Source organism: Danio rerio, chromosome 3 (genome assembly GCF_052040795.2).
Source record: "Danio rerio strain M-AB ecotype USA chromosome 3, GRCz13ab, whole genome shotgun sequence".
Classification (NCBI taxonomy): domain Eukaryota; kingdom Metazoa; phylum Chordata; class Actinopteri; order Cypriniformes; family Danionidae; genus Danio; species Danio rerio.
Genome location: NC_141023.1, coordinates 34,861,477 through 34,876,882, shown reverse-complemented (window position 1 = coordinate 34,876,882; position 15,406 = coordinate 34,861,477). Strand labels below are relative to the sequence as shown.

The 15,406-nt window shown below is 34.9% G+C and overlaps 1 protein-coding gene and 1 long non-coding RNA gene across 2 annotated transcripts in view; one reads left to right on the top strand and one right to left on the bottom strand.

Moving 5' to 3' along the window:
• The first annotated feature begins 786 nt into the window (after positions 1–786).
• On the top strand, positions 787–2,615 carry LOC147845688 (uncharacterized). The gene is made up of 2 exons (XR_015481018.1): positions 787–1,051; positions 1,134–2,615. It is a non-coding gene; the product is annotated as an uncharacterized LOC147845688 (long non-coding RNA).
• Positions 1,530–15,406, bottom strand: part of prkcbb (protein kinase C, beta b) — a 269,116-nt gene continuing 255,239 nt past the window's right edge. The window contains exon 17 of the mRNA XM_087242368.1: positions 1,530–3,587. Coding sequence (XP_087098494.1) covers positions 3,429–3,587 — 159 coding nt within the window. The 3' untranslated portion in view covers positions 1,530–3,428. The remainder of the gene's footprint in view (positions 3,588–15,406) is intronic.

The window sequence follows — 15,406 nt, the reverse complement described above, 5'->3', positions numbered from 1 at the left end:
TTTTCGGCAGGTGGGGTGCTGAAAAAAAAATTATGGATTTTTTTTACAATGTACAATCAAAGTTCACTTTTGTGCCTTTACCTGCCAGCTCTACTAAATGGTTTTAAATAATGACTGTTAAAGTCATTTACAGAATGACTGATTTAAAGAATGGTTTACACTACACAGCATAGTATTTACAAAAAATAAATAAATAAATAAATCAAACACCCTGCTGAAAAAACTGCTTAAACCAGTCTAAACTGGTTGGCTGGTTTTAGAGGGGTTTTGGCTATTTCCAGGCTGGGAGATGACCAGCTAAGACCAGGCTGGAAATGGCTGCAACCAGACTGGAAAAGGTCAAAACCCCTCTAAAACCAGACTGGTCAACCAGTTAAAACCAGCCAACCAGCTTAGGCTGGTTTAAGCAGTTTTTTTTTCAGCAGGGCAAACATAATCTTGTTGCACTACTTCACTTAATTTATTGTTAAAAACAAAATACAAGAAAACACGTTAAATGAGAACCTGGATTTTTTTATGGCATATTAAAAAAATAAAAATAAAGCTGATTTAGTATTATAAAATGTTTACTTTGATATTTTTTTATATAAATTGGCTTCACACTTCATATTTTCAGATTTTTCATAGTATATGTAGTAATTTCTGTACTTTTACCATAAATTGACATATCTACCATATGATAGAGATTGATATTTAGGAAATTAATGGATGTGTTGAAAAAATGCACTGGCTGTGTTAACCAGTGACATTAGAAGCTATGAAATGCAATCCAAAAATGTTTTTCTTGGTGGGGCAGGTACACATTTGTACTTTTTAGGGATCAATGACCTGCTTGCAACAAAAATTTACCTTTACTGCAAGAATAAATAAATAAATAAATAAAAAATCTTTCTTAGATTTTTTGTCTTGTTTCAAGTCAAAAAACATCTAAAAATTGTTAAATTAAGATGCATTTTCTAGACAAGCAAAACACATTGTCTTGTTTTAAGAAACAATATGCCAATTCCAAGTAAGTTTTTCCTTAAAGCAAGCAAAATAATCTGCCAATGGGGTAAGCTAAATAATCTCATGTCAAAAGGTAAAACAAGATTATTTAGCTTACCCCATTGGTGGATTATTTTGCTTGTCTTTAGGAAAAACTCACTTAATATTGGCATATTATTTCTGAAAACGTAATATAATAACAATAATAGAATTAATATAAGAATGAGTAGATATTTGGACTTGAACAAGACAAAAAAAATCTAAGTAAGAAATACATTTTTTTTTTTAAAGGTTCTAACCCAGTGACAGATTTTGTACTTTTTAATTCTGAGTGTGTATGAGAAAAATAAAATCTTAAATATGATCTTACATTCATTTTGAATAAACATTAGAAAATTTATGTTATTTTTTTAAACTGAAGGATTGAATCTTACCTTTTTCCTGTTTCAACCATAAACCTATTCCCCTGAATAAAAAACTCTGACCTAATCAATACACGTGCACTAAATAAATCACCCACACAGGAAGCAGACAACAAAAGCAGGTTTACATTGAATATCTTTATTATAAATAGAACAAATTACATATTCTCTCATAAATACATCAATAAGTTATAGCATTAACACTGTACCTAGCATCTCACCCTGTTATCTATGTGTTGGTGGCTTCAGAGACCTCGCAATCCTTTATCCCTGGAGCCTGACCTCCGAGAGAAACATAAACTGTTTGGTTGGCAATTAACCAGACACTGTGTGCCTTTAAGCCTGCTAAATTTTCCCTCTAAATCACCTCGCGCTCACCCCACGCTCTAAAGTGTCAACTGATATACGCCTTTTATTTCTCTTTTTGATAATTGTCCGATCAATACGCGCCGGCTTAACGTTCAACGGAGCTTGGTCTGGGTCTCGTGCAGCATTATGGGATAGCACTACCGGTGGCCACACGGCGGGTATAAAATGAAGGCTAGCCAAAACACTGCGACTATTCACCTCACAGAGACAGCACCGCTATATACACACACACACACACACACACATACATACATACATACATACACACACTCACACACAGCACTAAAGAGGTTAAGATCTGTACAAAAACGGGCAGAACGGATCAATCCAGCGCCGCTTATTCCGGAGAGAGAAGGCTATCGATTTATGTTTATCTAATCTCAAAGTAATTTTCATTAGAGGTTTCACCAGGTAACTTTGAGATGCATGAGTACTAGAAAACATAATGATGCGAGGAACAAATTACAAGCCATTAACGCGTAGTGATAATACATCTGAACATGCAAAAACCTTACGCCTTTATCTTTTTACTGTGCTAAGAAATACATGTCATTTCAGAAAGTGCTTATAGTTACATTATATACACAAAGCCTATGAGTGCACATAGGTGGCAGACTCGAATCACATTGCTATATACGACCGGTCTAGACCAAGCATTCAGAAACGCATGTATGATTGTTCTGTGATTGAAAACCTCACGTCTGAAGTCTTTTTTTTCCGCTTGAATGATAGATACGTCCGAAAGTATTATGCCTAGAGGATAAACAAACTATTGCAATCATGCAAATTAAGCATTTGAAATCACAGGGACGACGAAGTCCTTTGGAAAAAAAAAAGAAATGGCACATTGTGTTTCCTACAAGGTGCATAGATACACAGTTATGTACTATTAGAATTCTGTATTGCACGACGGCGTCGACTGCGTTTGATCTATCCGGCTGTTTCTAATCCTCGTCCTGAAGGATACTGGAATATGAACTAGTAGCTTTACAAATCTCCACTCTTCCCAAACCCAGTGATATGAATCCTTCCTGAAATACAGAGTTATGAATGATAATGACCTTTTTTTTCTTTGTCGTCTTTCTCTTTCCCTCTCCCTGAATGTCACAATAGTGAGGACACTTCTGCCAGGGATTCAGGCTGCGTACGGGAGCGGCGGCTCAAGTCATGTGTGGGAGGTAATAATATTTTGGTATAATGGGTTTAAGCCAGTGAATTAAACATTAGCTCAGCTCAAATAGAAACCAAACGGGGGGAAAAATAATGAAGCGCAAATAAATAATTGAAGGCGGCATTGTTGTTTTTCAAATTGCTCACTCGGGGTTTGTTCCTCGTTTGTTGCATAGGCCGCGTTTACCGTCGTATAAACACCAACAATGCAGTCTCAAAAAATAAAAATAAATAAGCTGGAGGGCTACCGGCTCTGTGTGAACGCCAGGAAGAGGGAAACATTACGCTGAGACTGATTTCTGGCCCCCTTTGGAAATGCGTCGGATACCGCACAGCTGTATACTGAGGTGGTCCACCTGAGCCCTTTGGTTAAATCCTGTTACAGTAATATGAGTGAGCTTTCACGACCCTGAGCATACATGTCACACACATACAGGCAGACAGAGAGATACATGGCCAGCAGTCTCCAGTATGCTTGCTCGATTAACCCTGAGCAGGAACCTCGTACTCTGGGTTGGTGTAGGAGAAGCCCAGGAACTCGTCCTGGTCCAGATTCATGATAAACAGCTTGTCGGTGGGCGTTAGCTCCACGGCCATTTTTGTGAACTCCCGGTCAAAGTTGCAGGTATCTCGGCTGTTCCGCTGGAAGAAGAGAAAGGAAAAATGTGTTAGTGTCATTTAGAAAAAGAAATCATATTTTGGGATCTTAAGGGATAGCTCACTCAAAATTCGGTCATTATTTATTCATCCTCATGTTGTACCAAATGTGTATGCTGTCAAAGGCCCTGGTATACTCACGAAAGGAAAGAGGGGGATGTCATTTTGAGCAAAATCAGGCCAAACTGTTTTGTACAAAAAGTACAAACTTTCAGGAAGAGTTTGCCTTGGCTGGTAAACTCATTCAAAGTATGACTGCTATCAAAGTTAAATTACAGAAATTTCCTTAAATTTTAATTTCTGGTAAATTTCTGTAATTTAAAGTCTGCTATTTTACAGGTTTATGCTGGCAACTCATGTAAAATTAAAAAAAAAAATTACAGTGTGGGGTTTCATCTTCTTTGACCTAGAAAATCTTCATTTTCAAGCATTTCAAAACAAACATATAGCAAAACAGCAGCGGAAACATTCTTTTTTTTATTATTTTTTTTTAACAGGTCATCTAGTGTTTTCTTTATTATACTGCAAAGGTCAGTTTACACCACGCTAACAGGAAAAAGAAAAACAACACCACATTTGGGTCTGATGTTGGTCTGTAGTAGTTTGTTGTCGAGTTTTGAAAATGCTGAACCTGTGTCTAGTCATAGAAATGTGATTGTTCGAATTTAGTTTCACCTGTTAATGTGGTCTGAATTGGCCTTACGATATAATCACAATGGGAAGCTAATATTAGTGCTTCTTATTCATTTTGAACGGCTTTCTTTAGAGTTTTCTTTAATCAGCAAATAGGGTTGTAAAAAAAATATTTGTTGTACTCTCCAATTCACCATGCTGTAAGATTACCCAACCATTATGCCTTCAGCTACTGAGAAACCTGGAAATGAGAAAAGGGTCTATAGAACATCAAAGTTGAAGAAACTCAGAGGGCACCTTGATGTCAAAACAATGTCAAAATCATTATTTTTATGCATTGCAGGGATACAAAATCCAGTGTAAATTTGTCATTTGTAATTAATTTTGTTGTTATTTTGGTAGTCAAAAGGGCACCGATGTGTAATTGTCAAATAGACATCAAGTTTTGACATCAAACGAATTAGCATTTTTTATGTTTTTTGACGTCAATGTAAATAAATTAGGTGAAGTTTATTTATAAACTAATTTCAAGAGGATCGCATGCTTATGATTTACCACAGCTGGTACTGCATTAGCTAATCATGAGCCTCCAATCGTATGATTCCTAAAGCTACGGTCACACTAGAGATTGAGCGTGCAAAATTCGGTCATACATGCGCTGCGAAAGAGGGCGGGATTAAACAAGATGATTAGACATTAAAAAAAGCGAGCGTTTAGTCCATGTTTTAAGTTTCTGTCCAGAGAGTGAACTGCGAAACTTCATGCATGAACTTGAGTTTCCGGTCTGATGCATTCAAGTGCGTATAAATGCAAGTCTATGCAGAGAAAAGTCTAGTGTAACCGCAGCTTTAGTCACTATAAAAAAAAAAAAAAACACTTAATTCCACAACTACCTTTATCTGGAAGAAACCAGAGGGAAGAAGGGAAAGAAACCCCTTCCTTCCCTTTACAGCTAAATTGGGCAGCACGGCAGCCCAGTGGTTAGCACTGTTGCCCCACAGCAAGAACACTGCCGGCACTGGTCCTTGCTTTTGCTAGTAGGCATTTCGGTGCGGAGTTTGCATGTTCTCCCTGTTGATTACCCCTGAGTTCTCGGGTTTCCTCCCATCACCAAAAATATGTGTCATAAGTAAACAGAATAAGCCAATTTGGCACTATTGTTTAGCTCTCATCATCTGTATTTTTCCTTCTCAATAGGGCTCACCTTAGCCACATCAGCCGGGGAGTTTTTAAGACCTACCTGAGCTCAATCTACCCTATCGTCCTGCGAACGGGAGGAAGCCCTGGGCTCGAGGATTGCTTGAGCTCAGGGCTCTCACCACGGACATCATGCCAAACTAACTTATGATAAATCATCAGCTAAGTGTGAACTCTTGAATTTCATTTTGACATCAAGGTTACTGCTGGGAGGGTACTGTATATCTCTTTGGTGGGTTTCAAAGGTGGGTTTGGTGGCATCACTTTATAATCAGTCTTTATATAGAGCAGGAGTGCCCAAACTTTTTTGTATAAAGAGCCAAAAACCAAAAATCATTATGAGCCGTGGGCCGAAGCTAAGTATTCCAAAACTTTACATAAATGTTTAAGTTTTATTACATAATATTACATACAAGTTGCAATGATAATTTCTTTTTTATATCATAATAATTAAAAATAAAAAAAAACATTACTATTTGTATTAAATAATGCAGTATAACTTTAAAAAAGGATAACTTGGAGTTCAAAATCAAAGGTTACCCTGGGACAACTTTGGCCTGCGGGCCCTAGTTTGGGCGTCTCTAATATAGAGGTACATAGCAATATTAATTTTATCCTCCAATGTAATTGGCTGTTGTCACTAAATCAATCAGGTTAGCACCAAGCTTTAAACATGTCTTAAGTCAAACATTGATGCTGATGCCCTATGTAAATGTACCGTTAAATCTGTTAACTTTAAACAAATCTACTGTATACAGCAATAAAAAAATAAACATGAATTTACTTGACTGGAGCTAGGCCAAACATCCACATTAGTATTATCAGTTGGTCTTGTTTTCTCACCACTGCAATTTCAATTGTATGCTTATTTTGTCTTTGAGGTATACCAAGTTTTTGCTCTCATCAGTGTTTGCGGAGTCAGGATGCTTGACTAGCAGTGGATCACTGCTGTGGTATTTTAAAAAATACCTTTCCCCTTAAAAAAGTATGCAAAAATAAAAGTACAGTGAGTATATCTGGGCCTTAATTCTCTAGTTAATTACCCACTAGAAATTTGTAAAAAAATAAAATAAACAGTTTCAATTCACTGTATTACATATCTTTCTTTTTTTTTTTTTACTTAACACTATGGCCAGTCAGAAGCATTTCAATTAGTCATCCCCCCCAAAAGCCCCAAATTTATGGGGCACATTTTTGTCCTTAATGGAAAAGAAAACCAGATTTTTAGGTGCGTTTGAAAGAGAAAGAGATGAGGGTGAGTAAACAACAACAGAACGTTCATTTCCAGAAAAGGAATCCCTTTAAAACCAACAATTACATCCACACTAAATAAGAAGCTGATGAAGGATCCACTGCAGGCAGAAGCCCAGCTGTGCTAAAGGCAGAAGAGGAATTGTGTGCCAAAGAAGAAAGGATTCCACTTCAGGAGGAGACACTATAACACACACAAGCACTTAAAAAGACGCCCAGGCCACTGATGAGACTCATATCTCACTGACAGTCCCCATCCAGAGCTGCTGGGGGAGACGCTCGCTGCATTGACACACTGTGTGCTGCTGCTTCTTCTTTTATGAGATGCTAAAGCGTAGGCACTGCTGGCCTTTCTCTTTTACTCTGCGTCCCTCTGTCTCTGTCGCTTGGTGCGAGAGGAGTCTAAATGAAAGGGGCAGACGGTTTGTTAGGCCCACAGGCCTGTTCTTACTGGGAGAATTCCTCTCTGCTGTGGCCTTGTGTGCCAGCATGCCCGAGGGAAGAGCCAGCCTGGCTCAGAGGACACACACATGCATGCACACACACACTGAGTGGGAGGACGGAGAAGGAAAGAGACACAGCTAAGGAAAGCAAGAAAGAAAAAAAGAAAGGAGTTTGGGGGTGGGCAAGGGGGGGTCAGAGTAAGGGATGGAGGGAATGTGACAGAAGGTGTGAGAGTGGAGGGGATAGAAAGGAGAGAGAGAGAGAGAGAGAGAGGGCTTCTCTGGGGCTAGACATTGTTAATGCACTGCTTGGCAATGTAAATCCATGAAGGCAAAGGAAAACGCTGGTGTGGGGGGAGGGGCGGCACTCAATACGCCGAGCATCACTGAAGCAAGAAGCTCCAGCGACGCAAGTACCGAGAGCCGCACTGATATACAATGTACACAAAGCACTAGGATATGTTGTCTTGTGGAAATGCGTTCGGTAGTTGCTTGTGGGGCTGTCATGTCATATTAAAAGGGAAGAGGAAAATTTTTCTGAATCGCTGTGTTCGGTAGTCAATACACAAAAGGCTGTTTCTGCCTTAGAGTATACAGTGAATGAACATTGATGATTGTATTTCTCATACTTTAAATGTCGAATCTTGAATGTAAATGTTTCTCTTACTGTAATTAATCTTCGAATCAAACTAGAGTGACTATTTTTCATGACTGTCGGCATTTTGACTCATTTGTTTTTTACAAATGCGATGACGGAACAACTGTGGCTTTATATTGTGACTTTAAATAGTTTTTGACCAAAAATAATGTAAATCGACTGTAAAATTAGAGTAAATCTCACAATTGAGATGGTTTCTTAACCCTAATTATCTAACAATTGCGATTTTCTTGTACAGTAGGTCAGATATTGTCACAGTTATGGCTGACTGTGCCTCCATATTTTAATCACTACTTCTTGTAATCAAATGTTAATATCAAACAGTTATGATTTTCATAACCATTCCTTTTAATACTGTCATGACATTTTGTAATTACACGTTGATTTCAAACAGTTGTGGCTATTTTTTATATGTTTGTCTTTCTATATCATTATTGTGACTTTTTAGCGTTCTTACTTTTAAAATACTGTCACAGCTGAAACTCGTTTGCTTTTATGATAACGTCTTCATATTTTACCATTATGACTTTCTCATAATCGTGCCTTCTTATTGTGACTTCCCTGAAATTTCAATTTAAAGCTACACTGTAAAATATTTGACCTTAAATTTAAAGTAAATTACTGGCTAATAATTTTATTACTTTCACATAAAGTACTGTATGTAAATTCACAGTAAATTACAGTGATGTACTTCATATTAACAATATTTCTGTAAATATATATATATATATATATATATATATATATATATATATATATATATATATATATATATATATATATATATATATATTGTACTAGCACAAAAGTTGATGTGTATTAATTTCTGTTGAATAAAATATTAAGTGTTTGAATTCTTAAAGTGCAAAAGATAAAGCCATTTTTATAGTAATTTGCTGTAATCATGATGCCAGCCTCAATTTCACAATAAAATTCTAAATATGTAGGATTTAACAGTTAAATCCTGTCAAGTGAAACCAATGTAATTTATTGTGAAAATTTATAGTAAGATGATGAATTTCTGGGAAATTATTAGTGTACAATTGCGACTATTTCTTGTTATTATAATTTTCTTACAATTGTGCATTGTCTCTTACAATTTTATGTCAAAGGCATATACAGTTAAAGTCAGAGTTATTAGCCCCGTTTGAATTTCTCTATTAAATATTTCTCAAATGATGTTTAACAGAGTAAGGACATTTTCACAGTATGTCTGATAATATTTTTTCTTCAGGAGAAAGTCGTATTTGTTTTATTTTGACAAGAATAAAAGCAGTTTTTAATTTTTTAAACACCATTTTAATGACAAAATTATTAGCCCCTTTAAGCTATTTTTTCCCCCAATAACTTGCCTAATTACCCTAACCTGCCTAGTTAACCTAATTAAAGTTAAGTCTTTAAATGGCACTTTAAGCTGTATAGAAGTGTCATGAAAAGTATTTAGTAAAATATTATTTACTGTCTTCATGGCAAAGATAAAATAAATCAGTTATTAAAAATTAGTTTTTAAAACTATTATGTTTAGAAATGCGTTGAAAAAATCTGCTCTCCGTTAAACAGAAATTGGGGAAAAAAATTAACAGGGGGGGCTAATAATTCACGGGGGCTAATAATTCTGAATTCAACTGTATGTTTCTTGTAATTTTGACTAGCTACTGTGACAAGCTATTTTAATTGTGCTTTCATGTCACTGTTTTCACTATATCCTGTAATTATTCCTTCATATCTCACTATTACTTGTAATAATGCAAGCATAACCTGCTGTTGTGACCAGTGTTGGGAAAAATTACTTTATAAAGTAATTTACTACAATACAGAGTTACGCTCCAAAAAAGTAACTAGTTGCGTTACTTAGTTACTTTTTCTGGTAAGTAATACATTATGTTTTTCTGACCTGGCTTAGGTTTGATCTTTTTCAGAACTTGCACGATTTTTTTTTTTTTCCAATTTTGTTCGAAGAAAATCTGCAAAAAAACAACATCTGTAAAACACAACAATTATCTTTATCTTTAAAAAAACACACATAAAAAATGAATGTAGGATAATGTTATCTTCTGTTAACCCTAGAGCTCTACATGCCGTATATACAGATTAATGAAAGTTTAAAGCAATGCATTTGCAAAAATCACTGTTTATTCAGATAATCCTTATTTCCTTTTCTTCCATGTATTCAAAATGAAGAGAATATTTCTATCTGCTCTGCCTTCTTCCTTTCTGTCTGTTCCTGCATTCTTTCATTAAGTGTGAGATTCAACGTGACTCCGATCGTTTTAATTTAGAAATTTATTTTTAAAAAGAGAATTAACTAAACTAAAATATCGGTCGCATTACATTTTTTACAAAGTAACTCCAATATTATTACTTAATTTTTAAAAGTAATGCGTTACTTTACTCGTTAATTAGAAATGTAATATTGTTACATAACTCGCAATACTTGTAATGCATTACCCCGACACTGGTTGTGACTATTACATGTAATTTAGATCATTCTACAATTGTGACTTTCTCTTGTCATTTCAGTTGTCACAACTGTTAATATCAGTTAAGGCATTTTCATATCTGTGCCTTTCATGCTATTCGAGCATGAAGTTGAGGCGGCTTCTTATGGGTCCCACTTTATTTTGATGGTCCATTTGTTGAATTTAAGTTACATTGCATCTACATTCCAACTAATTCTAATTAGATTATCAGTAGACTGTTAGGTTGGGGTTAGGGTAAATTGACATATACTTGCAAAGTTTTTTATAGTCACTTAAATGTCTGTTGAAGGAGCAGCATCAACAGATATTAAGCAGACAGTCCACTAATACTCTAATCGACAATCAAAATTAAGTGTTACTCATAATTGTGCTACATTTGTGACTACACTGAAAAAAAAAGTTGAATTGGATTTACACATTTTTTAGGATAAGTGGTTTCACAGTTTATTTAGGCTGAATTTAAACAAATTCAATTTAGTAGTGTTCAACTTAATTTATTTGTTTAAAATCAGGTCAAATAAACTGTGTGCAACCACTTACCTTAAAATATTTATAAATCCAATTAATCTTTTTTTGTGTAGATTAAGGCTGCGCAATATATAATTTCAGCATCTACATCGCAACGTGTGAATTAAAAAAAATGTCACATTGTAGCAGCTGCAATGTGGAGTTGGGAGTTGATCAGCAATGAAATATTCAAAAATAGGAGCAGGACAAAATATCAATACACTGAAAAAACACTTTCCTTAATTTTTTTTATTGGATGAATGAACATTTTATGGGAATTTTTGTTTGGATTAAAGTTATATCTTTCTGTTGAGAACAATAAAAGAATTTAAATTAATTGACTTTCTTCAACAAGACTAGTATGCTTTGTACATTTTATATAAAATTGTTCTCATAAAGATAGAAAATATTGTTTAAAGCAAACGATTAATTTTCATTGATCAAGTGATAAAATTTAGATGTGAGCCATTTCCCTAATTTTTTAAATGGGATGAATGAAAGCTTTCTTTACAGTGTCTAAATGAGATGACGCTTCTTGTATTGACGGATCGAATATATAACAATGTTATAATTCAACGAAATATATGTGCTGTTAAAAAAATATAAGAAACCTTATAACTTTTTGATGCATTTTTCCCTCTTCAATTACAAATATCATGATATATTTTGGATAGTTTATTTATGGCTGATATTGTGATCTATCATAATCGGAAGCAAAATATCATGATAATATTGTATCGTAACGTATTACTGCTCCCGAATATCTGACTACTTGCTTCACTTTTATCTTATTTCTTTATCCTTGCAATTTCTTTGATTCACTCCTCTACAAAATTATTCCAAACTTAATGATTTAAATCCAAATAGAGCTATTCAAGTCACCTACTGAAATTTTTATTATAAATTAAAACAAAATAAAATATTGTAATGTCAGATTTTTCCAATATCATGCAGCCCTCTGTATAAGTTTTGATTTACAGTGTGACTTTCCTGTCATTTTAATTTTATAGAACAGAATTGTGACAATCATAATTTAGACTTTGTGTTTGACAACTGTGATGGTTTCTCTTAAATCTTGATTTTATCTCACACAACTGCAACCTTATTTCTAATAATCAAAGTCATCTTATTGTTTTTTTTAAACTCTAAGGCAGAAACAGTCTTCCATATAGGCCTACTTAGTTTTGTAGTGCATGTCTCCCATTGTGAATGATTAATCAGCGCACATTATTCTGAATAAATCTTTTTTTTTGTTGTCTTTATAATCTTCAAATGAAATATAACTTGGTCTTATTCATAAAATATGCTCCATTTTGTTAAATCCAACTAACTATCCTGTTTTGCTTCAAAAAGTGTCACATTCTGGAAACAAAATTGTTTATGAATGGCAGCTCGCACTGACCTTTAGATATCAACAGCAGAACAAAGAACGGTATTGGTGGCAAAGCATATTCAAGCTTTTTTCCATAAATTAATCGCAGCCTGTTGGATGTCTGCTTGGATAATAAGGCCAAAAATAAAGCCTGTCTTGGAAAAACAATGCAATTCACTTATTATTTCCACCTAAATTATTCAGCTCTCTGGTCAATGGTGGGCCAAAGGGAATTGTGGGAGGTGTTTTTTTTTTTTTAAAGTTATGCAGCACAGTGCTTGGTATTAAAGCGTTCTGTACAGTTTAAAAACAATAAACACACAACACCAAAACAGTGTGATCTCGCTTTTCCCCCAATGAACATAGCACTCCTTAAATAAAAAACAGAAACAAGAACAAGCCACTTTCAGGTGAGGAAGACAGAGAGAAGGATGAGACTGTCATAACAAAACAGCACAGCGAAAAGGATTTACAAACAACCCAGATCACAGACTCAGAAATAGAAGACACATGACTCCAACTATTGGTATGCAGATCACATCAAACAAAAGCCAACTGGATGAGAGAGAGAGTCCAGAATAGAGTCTGAGATCTCCTGGCAAATCCACACATGGATAAAAACAGCTCGAGACAGAAAGAGTAAAGTGGACAGAAGGAAGAAATATGATACAACAAGAAGCACATTTCCTACCTTTTGTCCATTTGCTGGTTCTCAAAGCACACCACAGCACAGCGAAGCACATAAGCCACAACTCCAGAGTGATGGCCACTAGAATACCTGGGCTCTCAAGAGCCAGACAGTTCAGAGGAAAATGGCACTGGGCATTGGCATGGAAACCTCAGGACTGTGGGTCATTCAATCTCAATGGCTAACTCTAGCTCCCACTCAACATAACATTGGGACTGGCTTATTCTAAAGATGATGATGACAATAACAATGTGATAGATGTGTTTCAGCATAGTTATTAACAAGCCTGATCTCACAAGAAAAAAAAAGTATTTTTTTCTGTCAGAAAAGTGGTTAATTTGTACAAATTCATAGGATTTTATTTGCTTGACAACATATAAAAGGAGTTTATGTTGAAACCATGGTATTGGTGATCTATGAAATGCAAGTCAATGGCTACAAGCACTTTGAGAGGCAAAAAAAAAAAAAGATTCTTGACAAGTCTTATAAAGTAAAACCAACAATCTGTGCAAAAAATAAAAACTGAACGTTAATATATTTCATCCATAGCCAAAGCAAATGGTCAGAAGTGCAAAAAAAATCAGTGTGCTCACAAACGGAATCTTTCTATATTCTGTAGGTTGCAGCATTCAGGAAGAGCACAAATAAATGCCTGTTGACAAAAATAAATAAATAAAAAATCCAGCAAACATGGCTTTAACCAGCAGATGCTCTCAGCATGTGATTGTGAGCAACAGTGAATCTAGTGCAAGCAATCTAATCTAGACAGTGTAGCTGACTAAAAACAACTATATATATATATATATATATATATATATATATATATATATATATATATATATATATATATATATATATATATATATATTAACAAGCAAGCAAGCTTTTTTCTTTAAACTGCAACTTCAAAGGAGGCAAGACAGGCACTTGGCACCTGAGGTACATTTACATTTTATGTTGTACTGCTTTGCTAGCCTGGCGTAATGATCTAATTTCTGTTAATTCTTACCATTATTCATTCTAAAGGTACAAGCATTTATTTTCTTTAAAGGCTATTTGAAAAAGGGGTGGTAGTAAGGTTTGTTTCAATGTCATCTGCTGCTTTAAATGTGAGAGCCCTTATATATTTAGATTCAGATTGGCTTTATTATTTAAACATGATGATAGACAGGGCAACTTTTAGAGCAATGTTGTCAAGCTGTGAGGCTTGACAAATTTTTTTATTGAAAATGGGCTAAAACAAAACTGTAGGTGAAACTGTTATATATACATTTCTTTTTTAAATCCTTCAATCAGAATGCTAGCCGTGAATCAAGCGACCAGATTGGAGTAAGAAAAAGGACCATGAACTCTTTAATAACTATAAACTAGAAATCCTTTAATGCTTATAGTGCTAACAGTTGTCAAATTTTAAGGTGCTGTAAGCGATTTAACACATCCTTGTACAGTTGAAGTCAGAATTATTAAACCCCTTTTGAGTTTTTTTTTTCACTTTCAAATATTTCCCAAATGATGTGTAATAGAGAGAGGACTTTTTCACAGTATTTCCGATAATATTTTTTCTTCTGGGTAAAGTCTTAATTGTTTTATTTCGGAAAGAATAAAAGTAGTTTTTAATTTTTAAAAAAACATTTTAAGGTCAAAATTATTAGCCCCTTTAAGGTATATATTTTTCGATAGTCTACAGAACAAACCATCTTTATACAGCTTGCCTAATTACCCTAACCTGCCTAGTTAACCTAAATAACCTAGTTAAGCCTTTAAATTGCCTTAAATAAATAATAAGCTAAAATAAGCTGACTACTAGTGTCTTGAAAAATATGTAGAAAAATATTTTTTACTGTCATCATGGCAAAGATATAAGAAATCAGTTATTAGAAATGAGTTATTAAAACTATCATGTTTAGAAATGTGTTGAAAAAATATTCTCTCCGTTGAAGAGAAATGTCGGAAAAGACTTCAACTGTATATATTTGCATAGCTGTAAAGACTCGTTGTTTGTTTCAAGCTTCCTTGTCGTTATATTTTGTGGGCGGAGAAAAAAATTCTCACTCCAAGCTTAAACCAAAAGTTGGCAGCCCTGGAGTATCATCACATTATCAGCTAAAAATAATATCTTTTTCGCTATGTTGTTATTGTAGCAGTGGTTGCTATCATTATAGTTATTGTCTTTGGTGTGAACAGGCCTCAAGCACCATTTTGATGAACCATTCAAACATGTGTTCTCCCGCTCTGTTGTAAATAAGTGGTGTGTGTGCCTACACAAAAGTCATTGAATGCAATCAGGGGTGTTAGTTGGGGCTATGGATGAAATTCAGTGAATTTGTAAATTATGTATAGTTTCTTGGGCGACATGATGGCTCAGTGGTTAGCACTGTGACCACACAGCAAATAGGTTGCTGGTTCAAATCCTGGCTGGACCAGATGGCATTTCTGTGTGGAGTTCTCATGTTCTCTCCGTGTTCGTGTGGGTTTCCTCCGGGTGCTCCGGTTTCCTCCACAGTCCAAAGACATGCTCTATAGGTGAATTGAATAAACTTAATTGGCCGTTGTGTTTAAGTGTGAATGGAGTTGC